This window comes from Colius striatus, chromosome 1, assembly GCF_028858725.1.
Source record: "Colius striatus isolate bColStr4 chromosome 1, bColStr4.1.hap1, whole genome shotgun sequence".
Taxonomy (NCBI): domain Eukaryota; kingdom Metazoa; phylum Chordata; class Aves; order Coliiformes; family Coliidae; genus Colius; species Colius striatus.
The window spans coordinates 192,873,712-192,896,419 of record NC_084759.1 but is presented as its reverse complement, the minus strand read 5'-3'; the positions used below and the strand labels follow the sequence as shown (position 1 = coordinate 192,896,419).

The window sequence follows — 22,708 nt, the reverse complement described above, 5'->3', positions numbered from 1 at the left end:
AGGGGCAAACTCTCTGCTGGCTGCCCAACAGCTGTCATGGGTCGGGAACTCCACAGGAAGCAATTCTTGCTCCCAATGGATGCAGCCCTACGCTGCAGACATCTTCATTCATGTGTGAAGTGCAGAGGGAGAGAGGTAAAGGGGAAGGATTACTTCTAGGGCTTCCCCAGAATTTCCCATATCTTATTAGAATTTTCTACCATTTAAAACCAAGAAGGAAGATTCTTTAAAAAAATTGTAACTTGGTAGATAATCCAATGTCTCAACCCTGAACTGTTCAACTTGATCAAGACTATACCAAAGTCACCCAACCAAGGTATGTTTTCTTCTGTTGTAAGCAGACCCAAATTACATAATGGCTTGAGAATGCCTTATGTCTGTTGGAAGAAATTTATTTCCTTAAAAATTTATATTTGGCCTGTTGACCTGCTGAGATATGCATTAAATATTCCAATTTCAAGCTAAACAGAATGTGTACTTGGAAAACACTTTACACATGCTGAGAGTGTGAAAGCTTTCTCTTTCATACATGCGAACTGGCATCTCACAGTAAAAAAACATGGAACCAAACACAGGCTGCAGCATTTTATTAGTACAGTATTTCTGTGCTATAAAAAGATTAATAAAAATAGGCTACATCAAAAGATGAACTACAACAACACTCACCTGAAAGTCTTTTGTAAGGCTTGTTGCTGCTTTTAGTGCCATTTTGGTGTTTCTTGTCTATTGATGGAGCTACAATTCCTTTGCCATTCAGGATCTTTTCTGGGGATGGCGGCACTGACTTGGATGTCAAACCAGATTTAACCAAAGTTGGAGCAGGTAGGGTGGATGAAGAGGCTGAGGAGGAGGTGATGGTGGTAGTGGTCGCAGAATTCATTTTAACATTGGCACCATCTGCTTTCACTAGGTTAGGAATTTTCTCTAGACTGACTACTGGAACAGGAACGCTGCAAAATGAAAGAAAAATCTTCAAGTTGCATTTTCTGTACTAAAGACTCACAGTTACTTAATCCCCTTCCACAGATATAAAAATTTCGATGCAAGTGACACAATATCGTCAGACCAGACTAAAATGAAATACTTAGTACCGTTATTGACTGATTTTGTTCAATCAAAAGCAGGCATCTGTACAGCCTGGCAAAGTGAGAATTATGACAAGGAACATTTGGTTTGATTTTTTTAAAAAAGATCCAATTCCCTACTATTCAAAACCAAAATAAGTCTTTGGTACTAAGCAAAACATACTCCCTTACATATACGGTCTCATGCCTTTAACACAAGCACATATCAGATATGCATACGCTGTACTAAACTCACCATGACAATGAGGCAGTTTGCTAATAATATTAACATTTTTAAGCAAACACAAAAATAATTCATTTGCTCAGATGTTTCTGAATGACATACAAGTTCTGGAAACAAGGAGAAAAGAGTTTTTAAGCATAGAAATCTTAACAGCTGTCTCTTTAAAAGTGTTAAAATCCGTGATGAATTGAGCATTACAAAAATGCCTTTTAAATAAAATCTTATGAACTTAAATTTCACAATAGAATTACTAGTTTAGTTGTCCGTTTTCAGAATAAAGTTTGCAATAACTAACTTTTAACTTAACTACCACCATGGCACATTTGTGACACTAATAAATGTTACCTTCTCAGTTGTGCAGCAAAGATTGAGACAAGTGATTTTAAATTCCAGCATTGTTTTAACATTTCCAGTTCCTGTCTGCATGAGGAAATATCTAACAATGATAGCTGTTTTTACCTACCCCACAACTCCAAAATTGGATGTTTTGTGACTACCAGTCAATATATAATATATACATTATATACCTTTCTTACTGAAACAAACACAGAGAAAAAACCAAAACATTTAAAAAAAATGAAATTCTCAGAGCTTCAAGCCCAGGTTTCATTGGAGGCCACTAGTGAAAATACTTCACTTATCCAGTTCTTCCCATACACCGCCCAAGGAATTGCTTCTGCCAAATAATTGACTGTCTGCCTTGTAATCAAATTCCCACAGATCGTGCAAAAATTACAATTTTCAGACTATCATTCCACAATCAGCAAACAAAAGAAACACAAGTTTTCTTAAATGCAAATGCACTTGTGATGTTCAAAAAGCAAACCAAATTCCTCATCTAGAATTGATATACACGCTTAAAGGTAAAATTCAATGTATTTCATAAAGACTGAGCAAACTGTGCTAAAGAACAATCTGGTTCTTGCAGTAATTTTGCACAGAAGTGCAGAGCTTCTACATGTGCATTGCTCGTGTCATTCGTTGTTAAATCAGTGTGCATTCTGAAGTACGCTGGCATGTTGCAGTTCAGGTAAGCGGAATTCCATGCCAGAGATCAGACTGTTGTCAGTGTCCCAAGAAAGGAAACATTTACCTGTCTGCACATGACTGTACAGTTTGAGACTTTCCCTCATTCACTAAAAGATGACTTTGGGATAGCGTTCTCCATGGGACACCCTTTGGAAACATTGGAAGCAGGGCCCAAAATAAGTCAAATCTTGAGCTTCTTGGGCTACTGCAAAACCTCTGTTTCTACACAGCTGCTGAAGATGATAAGCAGAAAATATAGCATGTGCAGCTGAGTGGACTCATGCACATTGGAAAGCTGCTAATCTTTGTTCCAAGTGTATTTTAACATAGAAAAATGTATGAACCTTGATATAAACAGTACGTATATAAAACAAAAAAAGGAGATTCAGACAATGGGATACATTCAGGAGCTGGAACTGAATTATATGAAACATGGCATGTCCAGTGGTACCATAAACACTGCAGTCAGCTACTCAGAACACAGATCTGACTGCAGCAAAATAGAGTGCTGGCCAGTAACTAAGCAAACAAATGTGACTGACTCACAAACCCAGAGTTGCATCAATTGCACTTCAGGGAGTGCACATACGGAGCTATGTAAGAGAGGATTTGATCCTCTATTTTTTTTTTAAATGGCTCTGAATTTATTAAGTTAAACGACAGACAAAAATTATAACAACTCAGGGTAGGAATATTTTTTTTTTCTTTTAAACAGATGGCAATTACATTTTCTGAAAATAGAGAGGTTTTGTTTTACTCTAGTCTTACTATATAAAAACTGTGTAAAAACATAAAAACAAATCTTCATGCCCGGTTTCTAAGATCTATCTTAATTCAAAGCACTGATACACAGTGAAAGAAAGGGTCAAGTGTATTATTCAGTCTATTAGCAAACCAGTTATTAGATCTGAAAAACAGTCTCTCTGTTTAGTGGTGCTCAGCACCTGAAATCCTAAGGCACATACAGATGGGTCACCATGACAGAACAAAAAGCCCAGGGGAGGGAACATTTTCACATAGTTTTCTAACTGATCAACAAGTCAACCTGCATCACGTATTTCATTGCAATGTAGAAGAAAAATACTCCAGTATTTGAAGACAAACATTCTACAGGACTCCTGGCAGTCTACAGTAAATTATTTCTGATTTTAGAAGCTACAGATGATAAGTTTGTCCTTTAAAAAAAAAGATATGTGAGCACTGCATTCAACATTAAGGCACTCTAGTTTCATCTTAGCATAACATGTAAAGATGAATTGATAACCAAATGGCAAATTGATAGATGCACAAGACCAGTGACTATGGTCAGCTATTAAGGACTAAAAAGGTAAATAAATCACAAATAATTATATTTGTATTTGATGATTAAAGAGAGTTCTTTTCCCAAGCTGAGGTGGTTTTTTTTGTGTGAATCAGGGATTTCTTTAGAATATTTGTTAGAAAAATAAAAATTAAGGTTTTAAACCTTATTTAATATACTTTAAAAACAATTTTTGAATGAAAAGCCCTGTTTAGACTTATTAAAGAGAACTGCTGAAAGCAACAGTTAAGAGAAACAACATGCAACCAAATAAAACTGAGTAAGGGCACATGACAATCAGTAAAAATGAGAAAAAAATGGGAGTACATATAATTGCCAAAGACTGGTGGGAAAAACCTGTAAAGACAAGTTTACCTTTTTTAACAAAAAAAAATTAATAACAGTATCTACCTAAAGGACAGCAAAATAGTCACTAGTGATGCAAAAATGACGGAAATGTTCAGTATTTCTTTGGTACTAAGAAGGAATATTGATAATGCTCTCTAACCAGATAAAAATGGGTTTTGACTCTCTCAGTAAGTGTAAAGTGCCAGCTGAAAAATTATGATTTCCTTTTTTTTTTTTTTTTGGCATAAGTAAATCTGGATAATGTGTCCCTGAGTTCCAGAAGAGCTGGAAAGATACTGGGTCTCAGCATATTAATTTGTAATTAACTCTTGGAATATTTGGCAACTTAGAAGCTAGCAGAGTGTTGCTGTTGCATCCACATAAAAAACCCAAACCAGAATGTCTTGGAAGAAAAAAATGAAAAAGCTAATAAAAATAAACTGATAAATTATTAGTTCACATGGTTTTGCTGAAAATCAGATCTTGGCAGAGAAATTTGATTTCACTTTTTGATGAGGTTACCAGTTAAAGCTGACAAAGATAACTGTGAAAGTGTTCCAACTTTGGAAAAGCATTATAAAACACAAATAAGAACAGTTTAAAAGCACATGTTAAACAACATCAAACTAAAAAGCAGTTCTTCAGAGATTTATGCTTCAATAAAGTGTTTGCTAGGGAGAATTTTAGCTGTCATTACCAAGTCTGACATGACTGAAAATTTTGCCAGCCTTGAGAAATGAATGTATGATTGCTGGTGATAATCTTGATTCCATCACCAAATGTTAAGGGAAACTAAATGAAGAGATATGGCAGTTATAAGTAGTAGCATGGAGTGTTTGGTAAAGTTCATTAATGAAAGCAAATGTAAAGTTACACAAGAAATAATAGCTACTCTGTCTGCAGGAAAATAACATATTGGAAACAAGGGACAAAAATGTTTAATGGTCACAGTGGATAAGCAACATGAGGTTTTATTGTATCATTGTGCTTACATTAAAAAAAGGGATTATGGCAAATAAGATTAAGGAGCAAATTTAGTTTTCACATGTCTCTGGTTATACAGATACTGGAATATGGCCTCCAGTGTTGCTGACCAGTGATTCAATACTAATGTTGACGAATTAGAAGAAAACTGGAAAAAGGCTACAAAAATATCTGAAGGCCACGTAAAGTGCTTGATAGTGACAGGCTTCATTCAAAAGCTCATTCTCTTTTTCAGGTAAAATAACCAATTTCCTTTTCCTTTTCCTTTTTCTCATGTTCTTGGTCAGGCAGCTGGATTAGATAGTAATTTTAAGTCTCTTCCAACTGAAGTTATTCTACCTTACTCTATTCTATCCTGTTCTAACTACTCCTTAGGCAGAACCTGCGACAAACTCCCAAAACAAGAGTGACTTTCCATTCCAGGTATCTTCTGGCAATTCTCTTTTAGTTCTAACCATTGCTTATGACTATCATTCCCAAGCAAGAAAAATAATTGCATGTCCTGGAGTTCCCTATTCCCTCTGTTTTCCTTTCTTCAGGCTTTTAAAAATTATTTTTTCTTCTTGTTATGTAGTTTTGCTGTGGATTTTTTTTGATAATTCGTAGCTGTATTAATTCTAAAATCTTAGCCATTCATTCAGCTCTTGGCAAATTAGTCAGAAAAAAAAATCCACAAACATTTCAAAACATGAAACATTATTCTACATTGCTGTGATTGCCTCTATGATGTAAACAATATATTTGCAATTTAGTGTTAGAAGACGTGATTCAAATATACTCTGCTGAATTTTGGTTCAAATTCTGTACTGCATTAGGAAAATCTTTAAATCTTGACTAGCTTCACTTTTCCAGTCTCAGTATGAGTAATGGTATTTCCTAACACAAAGAAATAGACTAAGAGATGACTTTAAAAATCCTTTGAAAAGTGACATCATAAATTTCAAATGATTACCCAAAGGTATACCTCGGTGATCTTATTTCTGTTTACAGAAAAAGTATCAGTTTTCTACATATTGATGAAAATCACATAAATTCTGTCACATTTTCTTAATTTTAAGAACTTCTATGAGGCAATAGCTAATCCTCACAGAGGGAGGTCAAGGAGACTTGCTTCAGCTGGTATCTCAGGGCTAGCTTACTTTAACACTTTACCCCAATTTTACACTGCCTCAGGATTACAGATGGATGGAAATGAACTCTCTGTAGCATCTCAGCACCAAAATCCTCCATGAAAGCGCTCAGAAGCTGCGCTGAGGCATGGCAAGTAAAGCGGCATCATCTGGCCTAGTCAGCAGTCAGGTAGAGAGTTCCTGGACGCAGGAATGCCTTTTACAAAGGCTATGTATCTGGGCTATTCTTAGTAATTATGATAACTTGTTCATTATTATTGTCATTACTACCAATCACCTTACCTGTCACGTTTTTCTCTCTATTTTCTACTCTTTTGCTATATCTCTTACTGCCTCAGCTGCAAGCTGCACAAAACGGTGGTTTACATTTATCCTGTGAACAGCACAGTGGTGCTCCAGCACTGCTCCAGTCTCTAAGCACTGCTGTATTAATAGCAACAATGTTAGAGAGATATAGGGGAAAAAAAAATCAGAGCTGACAGATATTTCTGGATGATGTATTCACAATAATCCTTCATATTCCAACTACAAGAAGGGAAGTATTAAAACAGCAGCTACAAAAATGAATCAGTTCCAGATTTCTTTCATCTGATCATGCTTTTTAAAGCATTAGCCAAGGAGCAACCTGAACCTCTGCAGTACATCTTAGAGCAACACAGGACGTGAAGAACAGAAAGAGCTACTCAGTCAACATTTAAGATGATGAGTCAACCAAAACTATAACGAATTAAGCAACGGGAGAGTTGGGTCTGCATGCAGGCAAACATCACAACAGACAGATCTACTGGGTCATTGCTGAAATACTGCCACTAATTCTAATGGCTAAAATTTAAAAGAGCTGCTGTATGAAAGTCAGGCAAGCATGACAAAGGTTATTCAAAGGCCTGGAAATCAATCATTACACGTGTCAGAATTCCTGAATTAAGCTAATTTGATAACTGTCTGGAAGAACCTATGTCAATAAAATATTTGTGGTATGAAGCTGCAATGAAACAGACAAAAGCACTGAAAAACTGGAAGCTTCTGAAGATGATAAACCAGAACACACTTGGCTTCATGATGAATCCTATTTGCATTTTTGAGACAAACATATTTGTGTCAATTTAGTATTTCTTTCTACAAGATAAGCGGGTAAAATTCGATGACTTGTACAGACAGCTGAATGGAAGATATAATCTTAAAAAAGAATAAATTGTATAATTATTTTATAATTATAATCCACTAATGGAATAGGAACAAACACTTTCTTCCGTAACAGCTGTCAGCTCTCTATAACCTGTGATGATCATCAGACTGATTTTATTCCTTAACAAGTCACATAATCTAAGGCACTTAACACTGAATTTTGAAAGACAATTTCATTGATCTCCACTTCAGACTGCTTGTGATATGTTATGTGATGATGACGATATCTTTAACTACTGTATGCCTCATTTTCCCCCACTGATAAACAAACCCAAGGTATTATGTCCCAGCATAGCTGCAAGAACTGGATAATTCAAAGGTACAACTACTGACATGTTTATTGCCAAGTATTAACAGAGCAGCATAACGGTTTTAAGCAGCTAAACCTACCTTGTTAATCATCAGTAAATGTTTGGGATGTTCTCAATAAAGAGAAAAGGGATTGGTGGAAATGCTTGGTTATTTTGTTCCCTTCCAGCTTTTACTGACTGACAGAATGCCATCTGTTGCCAGAACGGAAGACATTGTTTATAGATTCAGTTAGCATGCTGCAATGTGTGTATGTAAGTTGCTGTCTGTAACACTAAGATGAGAAACAGGTTTATAGTCGATACTGTTAATCCTCTGAAGTCCTTTCTGATTTTAATTAGACTTAAAAAAAATTTAAAGAAATCCTTTCTTCTACAAAAGTCCTCTCCAACATTCAGGAGTAAAGGTCAGTGTTCAGTTAATAAGATATATATTTTTTAAGTAGTAAATTAGGTACTTACACCTTAACTAGAATAGCCTCTATCTCATCTGTGTATGTGTGTGTGTGTAGCCTAAACATGCAGATTTTCTATTTTCAGAATTTTGTGCTATAACTATCCAACAATGCTCATCACACTTAGAAAGATGGTGAGTTCAGATTTATAGGGAGAATAGATTTTGATCAAGGCTGTTCCATTGCAAGGTAAATTCTGCAGCTAGGCAGAAGCTGCTTTCTTTGAAATCATACCAACTAGTGCACGTTTCAGGCAGAAAACATGAGCTATTACCGTAACATAAGTTGAGTTTATGCTTTGTCTCATGAGTGAACGGTTCGCATTAGACTTTTAACTGCTTTAAGGCAGTTGTGTCCAGAAACCCTACTTAAAATCATGACCTGGTCATGCTAGGCATTACATTTAAAAATGAAGGATCTTTACACACTAAGCAGATAAAACTGAGGGAAAAGGAAGTCTTACTATCTCAAGTTTGCAGACATAGAACCAAGGCTGAGTAGACTAAGCTGTAGCAGCAGCCTGTGCAGAACCAGGAACTGAACTCAGACCTTGAGTCATCAACCCAGTGCCCTAATCACAAAGTATCTTTTTTGTAGATAACTAGAGACAAAACAGTTTCTTATGGGATAAAATAGTGACCCAGTTCTGCTCTCATTTACATTTTTGAAACTCTGCTGCTATCATCACAGTCACGGGAGGATCGGCCTGGCAGTCTCAAAGCCTGTATGTGTATATATATCACAGTACATGATGCAAGATTCTCCCAAAATAGTGATTTGTGCAGACATAATTTTCTTCCATCTTCTTATATGGCATTAAACATTATCAAAATACAGCTTGAACTCCATCAGCAGCTGCTGTTGAAGATAAATGACTATAACCAGTAAGTTTTCATGAACGTCATTTAAGTCAATATTAAGAACTCTGCAAAAATTATCCTATTGTTTAAAAGCATAACTTTTAAGGGCTGATACTGTAATGGAAGATGGACCATAAAGATAGCAAACTGGGTCAATATCTCACTTGCTATATGCATCATAAGAAAAGCAGACATGTAATGGAACATCAGAAAAGTAATCTAGTTCTTCTTCCTCTTCCTATATATTAAAAAAAAAACCCAACAAACCATGCCATTTTCCTCCCTTAGGAAATGTAGAGGCTTAAACTGTAAACTTAGATAAGATACAAATATGGATTTTTAAAAAATGACTATAAAATATATACATAGAGATACCTTATTTTTTTTGAACATCAGCGTCTTTGGTAACTATTATTTTGGTACTTACCATGGTTTATCCCGTGATACTTTTGAAGGAAAGACTGTGTGCTGTTTGCTACTGGAGGTAAGTAGATTGTCTTTGGGCGTTTTGAATGGCTTTGAGTTGCTGCTGACAGGGTTATGGCCGCTGATACAGGATTTCGGTTTCATCTGTACTAGGGATGTCCTGGAATTGCAGGCTGGAGAAGCTGGAGAAGGGGAAGGTTTACACATTGAACCGTGTCTTCGTTCTGTAATGGAAAATTAATAAACTTTACAGTATTTCATACGATAGAAGACAAAAAAGAAGTCAGAGAAGAGGAAATTGTTTCTCTCTGTGCTAGTTACAATGATTTCATCACTCCTAACACCAGTTCATTACTGTTGTGAGTGTAATCAAGCTGAATGGTAATTCATAGAATCATAGAATGCTAGTTCAACAAAATCAACTCTGAAGTGCTCTGAAAAATGTGAAATATAGTGAAACAAACATTAATACCCCACCAGAAAGTTTCACCAAGAAATGTCAAACCATTTTTTAATAAGCAACTACTACCTGTGTGAGGTATACTAAGTGTCCCAGCTCTTTCACATAAGAAGAAATAGTAGAGTATGTAACAACAGGTCTGATGACTCAGTGAAATACTCAGTGACAGACATGAGATTGCTTCTATAATAGTTTATGAAGAATTCATGTGACATGGTCACTGGGCAGTTTATGACTATCTTGGTTTTAGTTTAATGGGAAGCTATAAGGAAAACAACTGGAAGACTGAGAAGTAGAGAAAGGTCTGCTGCTCTCAGCCCTTCCAGAGAGGCTGGCTCTGCCTGGTTCGTAGCTTGGAGGTTATCTCTAAGCATCAATCAAGGTAAAAGCTTTATTCCACATAGAGCAAATGGCAAGTGAAAAAAAGCAGGAAGTTTATGTATCAGTTACAAACATTGGCTCTAGAGGTCAGGTCCTTGTGTAAGCACTCTTCATGTTAATTTGAGAGACCTCAAAAACCCTGCAAAAACTAAGGCCTTGCTGACCCTGTAAGAGGAGAACAGGCTTCAGGACAGACAGACTTCAGTAAAGTTTTTTGGGCTTGGTTATTATCATTATTTTTAAATCTAAACGGCCTATTCCTGATATTGTTAAATAAAAAGATTGTTTTAAGAAGGTATTTGGCCATTCTTTATAAATGATATACTTCTCTAGGGGAGAAGTGCTAGTGCTCGGCCAGCTGGCTGGATCACCGTGCTGGATCACCGTGCTGCACACAACAGGCCTGTGCTGCGAGCTTCAGCACAACTACAAAACATTACAAGAGACAGGAGCTGGATTTTGCTGAAAGGTGCTATAAACTCTTTGCCCAGCCCTTGCACTCCACAGGCAGCCATCCCCTGTGCTCCTAGGCCCGCAGCAGAGGGCAGGCTGAAGGAAGGGGACCTTTCCTGCAGCAGCAGCAGCAGCAGGCTCCAGCATCACAGGCCTCCCTGGCAGGGGCCAGACAGGTATCCCCGCTCATGACACAGCAATCCAGTGTGGCAAATGTCATGTAGTTATAGACCCAGAACTTTGGACAGGCTGGAGTTTCTCCTTCGCCACACAGCAATTTTTACTCAACTAAAGCCTTCAGCACTAAAGTGTAAGAATCCATATAGGTGATGATGTTCTTTGAGCTTGCACAGCATTGCCCTGTCAACCAAGAGCAGGTTAAGGAAGCAACAGTGACCTGCTGCTGCAAGAGAAGGTTTTGTACGTACATTATCAACCCTGCACTCCCTAGTTTGATATTTCAAGGACAACTCTGAAAAATTTTCCCACAGAGAATCAAAACACGACAATTTGTCTGGCATCCTCACAAGTAAAAACTTGCCAACAGCAGAAGGATTCATCCATGATTAATTTGCAATAGGCGAATACCTCAAGAACAAAGAGAAATGCTTAAAAAAAGAATATCCCAAACGGTTTCTGTTATATCTAAGTGACTAAATAAGCGCATTTTATATTAAAGATCAAGCACTTCCACAACTTCCTATTTACAGCTTTAAGGACAAATGCTGAAATTTCCTCCAGTTTCTCTTGTAACTGAAGACCGAAACAGCCTTAATTCTTTTTAAATACAAAAAGTATCTCCCCTCACCCCACCAAATGCCAACTGTCATTTGCCAGTTTTCACCTCTCTGTGTAGTCTCTGCCTTTAGAAGTCCTTTGCAGGATGCAGTCAATTTACATTCATTTCACCTCACATTTGTGGCAATGATGGTGTAAGCTAGCATTTGCCTCTGAAATGTAGAGTTCAATTCAGAGAGTATTTATTTTGTTAAATAATGGTTGTTGTTTCAAGATTCACCAAGCTTCTCCGCAGCTACTTAATCCATTTAAATTAACTTAACAAAAATTTGAAACTTTCCCATTAATTACTTGAGGACTGATGAAAATGAACTGCTGTGTAACCAACTGCTATGTAACCAAGCTGTATATAAAGTGAAACTTGAGGAAAACTCCCACAATTTCCATACACAGATTCCATTGATTCAGGATTAATTACTCCAGCCTTCACCACGGATACTGGTTTTCTCAAGACTAACTGCCTTCTAGTAAACTGTGTCTCCAATATCAAACCTGTGGATATATTTGGAAGTGAAATACACTACTCTCATATTAAAATCAATCTTCCGGAAAGACAAGATACTGCCCATCTAAAATTGTATTTTAAAGTCACCCAAGTATCACATGCCACAGCAAGTTATTTTTTTAACAGACTCTTTACACTGGATTTTGAGTCAAGCTCCACAACTTTCTCTTTTTTAATTCCCGAGAACCAGACAATACACTACCTTGGGATTTTTTTACAACATAGAAAATGGTAGAAGTCACTGATGGGACATGACAATACAATAAAGTGCATCTCACTATTTTAAGTAGATGTTTACTTAAAAGATAGGGAAGGAAAAGATTACAAGATTACTTATTTTATCTGAGTGTGTCAGATTGGTGGTCATTCTTGTGGTGGTTGTTCTTGTGATCAGAACTAACTGCTAAATTTGGTGTTTCCTTTCAACTCCTCAACCTCTCCTCTTCCCTCAAAACATGGCTACAGAGAGTCTTTCATATTTTAGACTCTGACACGTTTGAGAATTATCAGCATCACCCAGCCTCTGATGAAATTTCCTGGAAGCAAAATTGAAATTGTGACCACTGTAAAGTCACACAGAAGGAGGAACATAAATAGCCAGTGCCACACATCCATCGTCCTCAGATGCTGCTTGGATGGGTAAAATCTGCACATTTGCTCACATAATCGCCTGGATGTGTTTCTGTGCAATCTGATCTAGGTGAATCTGCTTTAGCACGGGGGTGGGACTAAATGATCTCTTGAGGTCCCTTCCAATGCCTACCATTCTGTGATTCTGTAATTGAATATTACTTTAGTGTCCACTGTTCAAACCACTGTTTGAGCTAGGCAAGCACATGTACAGGAGTCTGGATTTGCTAAAGGTGTGAAAACTCATAGAAAAATCTTGATGGTGGGGACATAAATAATAACTAAATACTGATATATTCCTTCTGAAGAAGTATCAGATTACCTCTTGTTTCCTCCTTCCTTACTATGTATGTGAGAGTTTGTCTGCCTTGGACATTGGCAGTAAGTTTCAAAGAGAAATAATGGGAACATAGACAAATCAAGAAGGCTGTCAGCTGACAAAATCAACTGTTCAAACCAGGGTGTCAGTGCTCTTCTATAAAACTGAATTTCTTGGTCACATCTGTTTTTTAAAAATGTCTAATAATTTGTCTATTCATATTTTACATATATACAAGTAATTACACACAATATAGAAATCTGCTACTATAGAGTCTATGTAATACATTAGTATGTGAATAAAAGACATTTGCACATCAAATAGTTGCTATAAAATTAGATATTCACATACTAACACATTCAGGAGACAACCAGCCATCTGTGTAAAAATTTCTATGCTCGTTTGCAGTTCATGTGTAGATAGATTAGATCTAGCAAGGCAGGTGAACTTGTACTTACACAGCTGTGGACATGGCTGTCCCTGTTTACATTCAGAAGTGGCATAGCCACTGGACATAAATGAATCTAAAATAAAACTAACATTTTTGCCCCTAAAAAAAAGAAAAATCCTGCAAGGCAACTAGAGAACCTGTTATCACTCATAAGTTACTAACCTAAATTCTACACACATTTCAGTTTCTCAGGAGCCTGCAATGCCATGAATGTGTGCTCAAGTTTAAAATATGAAAGAGAACTTTTCCAATTCATTTAAATACTTCCAAATGGATGTTCAGACTCCACATAAACAACACCACATATTCTGTTTTGTTTCTAAATACCAGTTGCTGTCAAATCCAAGAGCAGAGAGAACACAAAGTTACAATCCTCTTTACTGCATTAATCCTTCTGCAACCTCTCAGCTGTCTCCGCGCAGCCACTGCAGTAAGTGACAAGCAACATGTGACTTCTGCTGTCAAACAGTTAATGGTATTAATGACATTAATCTTGGAGGAAAGTTTAACACTCTCTCTCAGTGAATTAACTGCACTTTCTAAAGAATCGATTTCAGATCAATATGTTATTTTTTCTAGTTAGCGACAAGCATCTCAAAGCCCAAAACTACGTATCGTCCTTATGCGCATTGCACGTTGCATCAGTAGCATTGCGAACGATCTTAAACTATTCCAGGAGATTCTCCATGTCCTATGGAAACATGGATGTAGTCCAACTTTCTCAGCCAAATTTGAATTGTTTGTAGCTGTGAAGTCCTTATGTTGTTGGAGACTTAACAGTCCCTGAATCTCTAGAGTTTCTCTCCCATGCTCTCATACTCCATTTCTAATTCTCCCTTCTGCATCCTGCACATTACAAACCCCTTACCTTTCCCCAAAACCTCTGCTGCAGCTGCCAAAGTCCTCTAGGTCTGCTTTTGAATCTGTAATTCCACTGGATCCTCTCTGACGGGTCACCAGGGAATACTAGCAGCTGTTTTGCAGGAAACGCCACATCTCCTTCTAATCATAAGTAAAAAAGCAAAGCAATAGAGAGGCAACACAAGCTCCAGAGCCACAAGCACAGCGTGTGGGAAATAAGAGGCAAAACCACATTCTGAGTAGAAAGTTTCTTTTCAAATTTTAGCCTTGACTTTCTCACATGAGATCAAGCACTCACTCAGCTCAGAGCAAACCTTACAGACAATGACACAACAATAAATAAACTGCCAGTAAAATGTGCCAATCATATGTTTCCAGGTGGCCTGCAGTAGTTTTGTACCCCAAAAGATATTTATATTATCCTGAAACTGCAGATATTTCTAATTTGTAGTACAAAAAACCCCATTTCTTAGTATATCCCACCTACGCCCATTCTTACCCAACGTGCGGTACTCAAAACTGATCAAATCAAGTGAATAGTTTTTGCCCACAGTTAGTGTCTTCTCCATTGGTGAGATGTGGGAGATTGAAAAGGAAAAAAGTCATGATACAGCTTGAGTGTAGAGAAAGATATGTCTTTGGTCTTTCAGTATTTTTTTTTTAGATAGTTGAAACAAGGCAAAAAAGTTTCCCTCTAACGTCGTTAGAAGACAGACACTAGAACTCTGTCAGCACCAGTCATTTTGAAACATTACTCTCGTGTAGCACAATCTGACTTCCTGAGTACAAGAGGCCTAAAGCAAAAATCCATTTTAGCTTGGCTCATGAATACCTTCGAGACGCAGTGCTATAGATTATAGCTTGGTGTTACACTTGGTAAAAACAAACAAAACTTAGTTTGCTAAAAAGTAGTTGCACAACTTAGTTGCTAAAACCCAGAAAGGTAAGAAAGTTATTTGCTGTTAGTAAACATTTACAGAAAAAACCCTCCTTTTAAGTTTATATTCATCACAACCTTTGAGTTCATAGCCCTTTTACTTAAGATAGCATAAAGTAACTGATCCGACTGCCCTTAACAGAATATAATACTGTTTGTTAATCCCCATTTACAATATTTAAGCAGATGGTAATGAAATTTCTTATCTCACCCACAACGTGACTCTGTTCCAGTAACATATCAGTCTTGCTGCTGAAGATGTTACTTATGGTAACTCCATACACCACCTATGCACAAATTACATTTTTTCTATTTACAGTATACCCTGAGGTGGTTTGTTGCACAGCCCTTCGCTATGCAAAATTGAGCAATGTATACTTACAATTTCAATAGCAAGTGAAACCTGCCACCTTGTACTGATCCAAGTTCAAAGTTTGCAAATGTACTTGGCATTAATTCTAATAAAACTAAACCAGAAATAAAAACCACACATGCCCGAAAAGCAACCATAAAACCAAACAACTAGACTGCTTGCAGAAATGTGTCATCCTGCAGTAACTGGCAGCTGGTTCATAACAAGAGTTCATAAACACCTTGTAAGCACTTTCATTTTGCAGCCACAGTCTGAAAAAAAATCCTGTATGTGAGGTTAAGCAAAATTAAACTCAGATTTGATGCTAGCAAAATACAGCATAATGTTGCAAGACCAGAGGATAACTTTACCAGCTTTTTTGACAAAACACTATTCCAATTCCAGCTGAAAAAGTTTGGAAATAATATCCGCAAACCGTTCCACCCTTCTTGCACTGCGCCCTGGAAAGGAAACAGCACGGTCGGTTTCATTTTGATACTTCTTGTAAACTGACAAAGGAAATAAACTGCCAGCTCAAACCCCCAGACTGATCTGCTGCATAAAACGCAGCTCGACAATCGCAAGCTTCATTCCAGGTCAAATGACATAATTGGGAAATTATCAAGTGCTAAAATAACCACCGTTCCGCTGCTGTTTATTTACAATAAACACGAGCTTCGCTTTCTGACATAAACCCACTAAAACGATTCTCCATTTCACAAAGTCTAGAAGTGAGTAGGATCAGCAAAATTATGCAAAACATCCTGCTAGAAGAAGAAATGTAAACTGAGCCACTTACAGAGAGGAGCAGGCTGCCAACTTAATCTGATTCTACGACGACTGTAAACATGTACTTTTGGAACGTGAAATGATTCACATTGCCACAGATGCCGTCAGAGAAACACAGCGACGTGATTAGGTATTCTGCACACGGTAAAAAATCAGGCAGATGACCTGCTGCAGCAAATACCAGATCAGTGCTCGCACACACCAACTGTTTTGACTACAGGCACTTGTTAAGCACCAAGTTTCAGGTCCTACCAGTTGGACACCAGAACTGAGCCTGTGCCAAGAACAACAAGGTCTGAAAACGGCTGCGGGCTTTTTTTTTTCTCCTTTTTTTTTTTGGATATAATTGTTGATACAACTCAAGTAACTGCAGAAATGAACTAAAGAGTAAAATTTAAAGCAGCAAAAACCACAAGTGTATCTTTAGAGGCAGACATTGCATGTTTTCTTTCTTAATTCAGGAAGGAGGAGGGTGTTTGTGTTTAACACAGTAGGATGAGCCCGCTGTTTTCCTGAAAAATCTTTTATTTGTGAGATAAGTTGGCATTTTCCAGGATAATTAAGAGATGGGAGGAATAGTCTCTAGAATATCATTAAATTACACTTAAGTGTCCAAATCTCTTAAAAATGGCCAAATTCCATAAAAAGCCACATGCTCAGCATTTCCCAGAGTACTTCCATTCCTCTTCGGTAGAAAGCATAACGAACAGAAGGGTCAATTCCAGCGTGGCAAAAAAATGCTTCAAATAATGTGATTAATTACACAAAATGTAAAATGAAGCTGCTAGGCACTTGTCTGGTTCTTTTGCAAGGATTCTGAGATCTAAAGACAAAGCTCCAAGGTACTGCTGATGTATCAGAGAGACTGGAAAATGATGGAGGAGTCAACAAAGGTGACAATGTCAGTCTACACATCACTGGGCTGGAAGACCTAGATTTAACTTTGGTCTCAAGGCCTGCTTCTTGAGCAGTCAAGGGGCATATTAATGATTTAGGGTATTAACTTGATTAAAATAAGAACTGGAGACTTTAAGCAGGAATTCGGCACTTCCTGTAATGACATAGTTCCACATGTATAATCAGCATTTGCCACCTGATGCACTGCTCTGCAGAAAACTCAACAATTTTCAACTACAAGTCATACACATTTCTCAGCTCAGCAAGGTCAAAAAAGAAATAACAGAGGAAATGGATCCCAGTGACACTTTTTGGAGTGACACTCTACCAAAAATAAGAACAAGGAGACCTTATGCATGGAAATTTCCCGTTCTGCTGGAGGAGGTGCTCTGGTAGTTCAACATGAAATTAGTGAGATATCCTGACATGTCTGGGAACGTTTGGGGTAAATACCATCTCACACCTTGTGTCCACTGCTTATACCACAAGGGCAGTCCTTATCACACTTTTGCACCAGTTCCTCTGCTTTGGTGTCTTATCACCTGTTGACCCATGGTAATGATATTTCACCATTTTTGTTCTCAGTGCAAGGAAATATATCGTTAGCCCTAAACTTAAGGCAGGTACATCAGGTGAAGTGCTAAAATATTTCTAGCAACCAAGTGATGGTACTTTCTTTCAAACAAAGGTAAAGCATCGCTGACGAATCAGAATTTTGTGGGTGAATTTATATGTGAAAAGAAATCTTTTATTTGGCTATTTATTGGAAGTAACAAAAAGTATCTTTACATTCAACAAGGAACTGTAACAAAAGGAGCAGGACTCTAGTTTACTAAATATACAAATTTAACAGCAACTTGCCTGTTTGTTCCTCCAAACACTGGACTTAAATAATTTTACTCCAGAGACATTGTTGAAAACACAGGAAAATTTAGTGTAGCCATTCTCTCATGCTTTGCAGTGTGTAACAGACCTGCTTCCTCAGGCCCTAGGCAGATCTTTCACATTCAAGGTCATCTGACAATACATATTTTGATTTATTTACTTATCAGGTAAAATATTTCACTATCTCTCTATCTCCACCTTTAATGACATTTACAAAACAATTTTTAAATGTAATGTATGTACATTATCGTTTGAGGAAATCATCGGATGCTTCCCCTCATCCATCAAAGAAACCATTACAGAAAACTGATACTTCTTTAATACTTCATTTAATCCAAATGGACATGGCATTTCTTTCCACAGAAAAGATAAGCCATAGAAGAGTCAGGTGGGACTACTGAGGTGATTTGGCAAAAAAACAGCATTGTCCTACAAATCCAAGAAAACAAGCTATTGTTTTTATAAGACTTATGTTCTTGATTTGTTTTTGTGCATAATATTGTCTGACTTGATCCAGTCTCAAGATACCACATCACCAGCTCATTTTATCATTCCTTAGAAGAAACTTGAACAAACCCAGTAAACTTACTGAAATTAGCCCAGAGTAATAGCTTTGCAGGACTTTTACATCATCTATTGCTTAAACTTTCTGGCTTTTTCAGATATAACTCTTATTTGGGCTCCAAAACCAGCATCTGGTGAAACAACAAGCTGTTTTATAGGCAGAGAAGTAATGAAAAACATTTTTCTAAAAATCTGTGGGTTTGATCCCTAAATTGCTCCATCTCTGTTACCCCGAGCTTCTCCACTCTTTAGCACCCTCATCATTTCACCTCAAATTCACAGTCCTTTGTCCTCCCTCCACTGGCAAAAATGACAGGATAAGTTCTGCCTGATCTGAAGGTACATTTGTGACAACTGTTAGTACAAGCGTGCTACTGCCACATGCAATGCTGTTCTCTAGGGGCACATTAATTAAGGTGTCTCTTCACAGTTGCTGATTTTCACAAGATTGTTGAAACTCTGGAGTTTTGAACTCAATTAGTAAAGTGTTAGAAATTCTTAGACAAAATTGGTATAATCACATAAGCCTTATTGCTATTATTATTATCATTACTGCTGTAATTATTATTACAGTTGTCATCTTCTAGTTAAAATTTATATATGAATATTTTTCCTCCTTTTCCATGTGCCACTCCTTATGGATATTCCCCAGCATCAAAGAATCCCCTTGGAATATTCTGACACCTTTTGAAAATCCGGGTAACCAAACAGATCTGCCCAACTAAGGACACTGTTTTGTTTTTAAAATTGAATGTGCTTATATGTAAGTTTCAATTCACTTTACCAATCTGTGCTACAAAAGCAGTGTACCTGTCAGTGCAGAATATTTCCTCACTCCAGGTGTTTTAGATAATCATTTCACTTATCTTTCAGGTGTATTACTTGCCACAGGTAATAAAATCTGTTATTTAGAATGCTGCCTAAATACCCACAAGTGGCAAACCCCTATATGCAGCCTCTGAAGTGAATATGTAGAATAATTTCTGCAGAGATTACTTGTTCATGTTTCCCCTAACTATATACAATAGATCTTATAAATAAGAAGCCAAACTCTCAATCTTTTACAGAACAAAACTGAGCAGGCAACACTGAAAGACATACCCAAATGCAAAAGTGGGTTTGTAGGGCATTTTTTATCTGTTCATCTCTCCCGTAAAAATATCTTTAAATCTATATTTACATGCACCTTAAGATCTAAGAATATGGTTTCTACTTCAACTTGCATCATTTGTGACTTCTAACAGTGCAAACTAAAGAAACTCAGGCCTAACCATATATGAATGAAATAGATGCAAATCAACCTCTGGAAGTCCAAGTGACAGCTACTTTGTATTCTGCCTCTGAACATACCTCTTCACCACTCTTCACTGCACGAAACTTTACATATTCTAAATTACTCGTTCTGGATAAACTATTTACCTGCTCATACACATATCTTGCCTATTGTTGCCTTGAATAGGAAAGAGTGTTGTACGTCCCCAATTTTAAATGTCTATCTATAGAAAAGATTTATTTCAAATGGGCCTTTTCTCTTTTTTATTTCTAAGCTACTATACAATCAATAACAAATCAAGACTTCCAAAATTTGCTGAAACATGGTCAGTATTTCAGGTGCTGTGTGAAGAAAGGTATTTTCCAAGGCCACACAGCAATTAGAGCGTGGACCTGAATTTAAGGCATTCCAAGTTTATTCATCCACTCATGTTGCCTCTGTCATGTATTAATGTGGCAGAAATGGCACTGGAGAAAGAGACATGACTTCCATTACAGCTACGTGCCACAGTGCATCAACTGCCCAACATGGCAGAGCTGTGACAGCACAGCTGTGCCATTCAGCTTTCCCTCCTACCACTTCCAATGCCTTGAACAACCTGTCAGTGCAGATGGTTTCAACTTTCTATGCATCTTTGCAGAAGTACACAGATACTGTATTTTAGAAAAACTTTTGGGAGGAAAATAAATGTGTAGAGACTCACCAGCTGAAAACTTGGGATATTTTTCCTATGAGGTGCTCTAATAAATATCTAGAATTACTTACACAAGCACAATGGGGGAAAGAAACCCTTCCTATTAAAACAAGCCAGAGCTCAACTCAGAGCAATTCTTGTGAGTTTTAACATGGACAGTAAGCAAATAAATCAAGATCACTAGAAATCCAAGTTGCAAGCAAGTCTATATGAAGGAATCGGTTTTACCTGAAGACATACAACTATGAGATATGCAACAGGAGGTCTCTGAGAACAAGTCTGCAATAAACACCTTTCCAAAGTATCAAATGGTTCATGTGTATCAGTTATTTTTTAAACTACCCTAGTCAATAAGAGCATAGATAAAATATATTAGGATGATTATTTTATACCAGGGCTTAGCTGGCCTTTCACAGTGCTAGAACCTGGCTTCATCCATGCTTGGTGAGACATATTACTTAAGGTGGGAAGAACAAATAGTGCAACTGTGTGTCAAGATGAGAGTAGCCTTTGGTCTCTCTCATGATTACAGGAGGAGTAAGCTAACAGGAAGAAAACAATTTTAAGACAAGGATTTCAAAGTGAGTTATTTATAGAGTCAACACTCAATTATCCATGGTCAGATTATCTGTATCAGAGATGCAGAAACAAATCAGCTCCAGCTGGGCTCATTAGCCTAGGTGCAACTTGATGCAAATGTTTCTATACATCTAGGGATGGTGTGGGTTCAGAAATTATGCAATAACTTTTTTCAGCATAAGACTAAAGTCCTTTTTGTCTCTAAAGAGAGGTATTTTGGTTGTCTCTGTATGGCATTTCAAAAGGCAAGAGCACCAGGGAAAATGGCAAAGAATCCAGCTGAGGCCACCACTTTGCAGTGTTACCCCTGTGCTCTGCGTCCTGAGAAGGTTTATTAAGTGAGGCACAGCGTGAGGCCCAAGCTAGCTGAATGCATTCCTGCCAGGCTGCGTCAGGGCTGCGTCCTCTGCCGCACACCAGCCAGCCATGGAGCTGCTGCACGCCAGTACAGGCTACTTGTGACCACGCAGCAGCAAGGCAAACACTTATCAACCCAAATACAGCCAGGATGCAGAGGGACTGAACTGTGAGGTCACCTGAGATTACCATTTACAGTTAAGTCAATTAAACCAGATAGTCTAAATAAGGAAAAACACAAGTGCTTTCCTAACTGTAAGAAAAAACACAGCAACAGACAATACCAAACCTGCTGGAAGCTGTTTTCCTAGCCACAATACCAAAAGTGTAATTGTCAGTAAAACAAAAAGGTAGATGGGGAAGGAAACGGAAAAAATCCAACATGATATTCCCTACTTGCCAATTGCTTCCTCTCAATCAGACTGTGTCCATGCTGAAGGGCTGAAACCTTTCTCAGGAGACAGCAAACTCCAGAAGAGACTTTATGGTCTCTAGACTCTCCTGGAAGTTGACCCTCCTCAGGAAATTGATGCTGCTATAGTTGAAAGAAATCCTACTCTTTTGAGATAACATGAGAGACTTCTAAATTGGAGGAGTTTGAGATTCAGCTTGTTTTTTTCCAGCAATGGAAGTCACTTGATCAAAGAAGCAGGGAAAGGACAACAAGCAGGATACTGGCATGAAAAATCTCAGCTATAATCAGCTGACTCCAGCTTGATTACAGAGGAGGAACTAAACTCTGTATTTGGCAAATGGATCACAAAGCAAATCTTTTCTAAAGCTTTTTGCTGAGTCAGATAGTACAGCAAGTTTAACCAGCAACGGCTAACAAGAGAATGAAAACTAGCTTGAGCTAACAACCCCTGGGATTTGTCTACTATATCTAACCACTGAGAGAAAAAAGTTTATTTACATTGAAGGCCACAATGCATAGCTGAGAACTGCTCAAGTAGTTTCAAATGATAGCAAGAAAGAGAGGGTCACAGAGCAGGGGATGAGGTAGAATAGGGTTATCTATGCCACCAGAACATCATTGTAACACTAGAGGAAATCTGCAGCTCCTGAATCTACAACTTTCTTACTCCTCCTTTCCTTCTCCCTACTCCCAAATGCCTTGACTTTTGAGATTGCTTACAGTCTGAAAAACAAGTAATTCAAGAAAAACAGTAGTTCAAATTAAAAAAATCACT

The 22,708-nt window shown here is 37.6% G+C and overlaps 1 protein-coding gene across 6 annotated transcripts in view; it reads right to left on the bottom strand.

Moving 5' to 3' along the window:
* The window catches only part of ATXN7L1 (ataxin 7 like 1), a 115,314-nt gene that overhangs the window by 23,984 nt on the left and 68,622 nt on the right, over positions 1–22,708 (bottom strand). For 3 of the 6 annotated variants that reach the window (XM_062018918.1, XM_062018912.1, XM_062018925.1), the window contains 2 exons: positions 9,335–9,557; positions 667–950 (listed from right to left, as the gene is read on the bottom strand). In XM_062018918.1, coding sequence (XP_061874902.1) covers positions 667–950; positions 9,335–9,557 — 507 coding nt within the window. Of the gene's footprint in view, positions 1–666; positions 951–9,334; positions 9,558–14,690; positions 14,805–15,851; positions 15,942–16,279; positions 16,342–22,708 lie in introns of those variants that run through there. The other 3 variants (XM_062018939.1, XM_062018947.1, XM_062018932.1) reach the window with 3 other exon arrangements.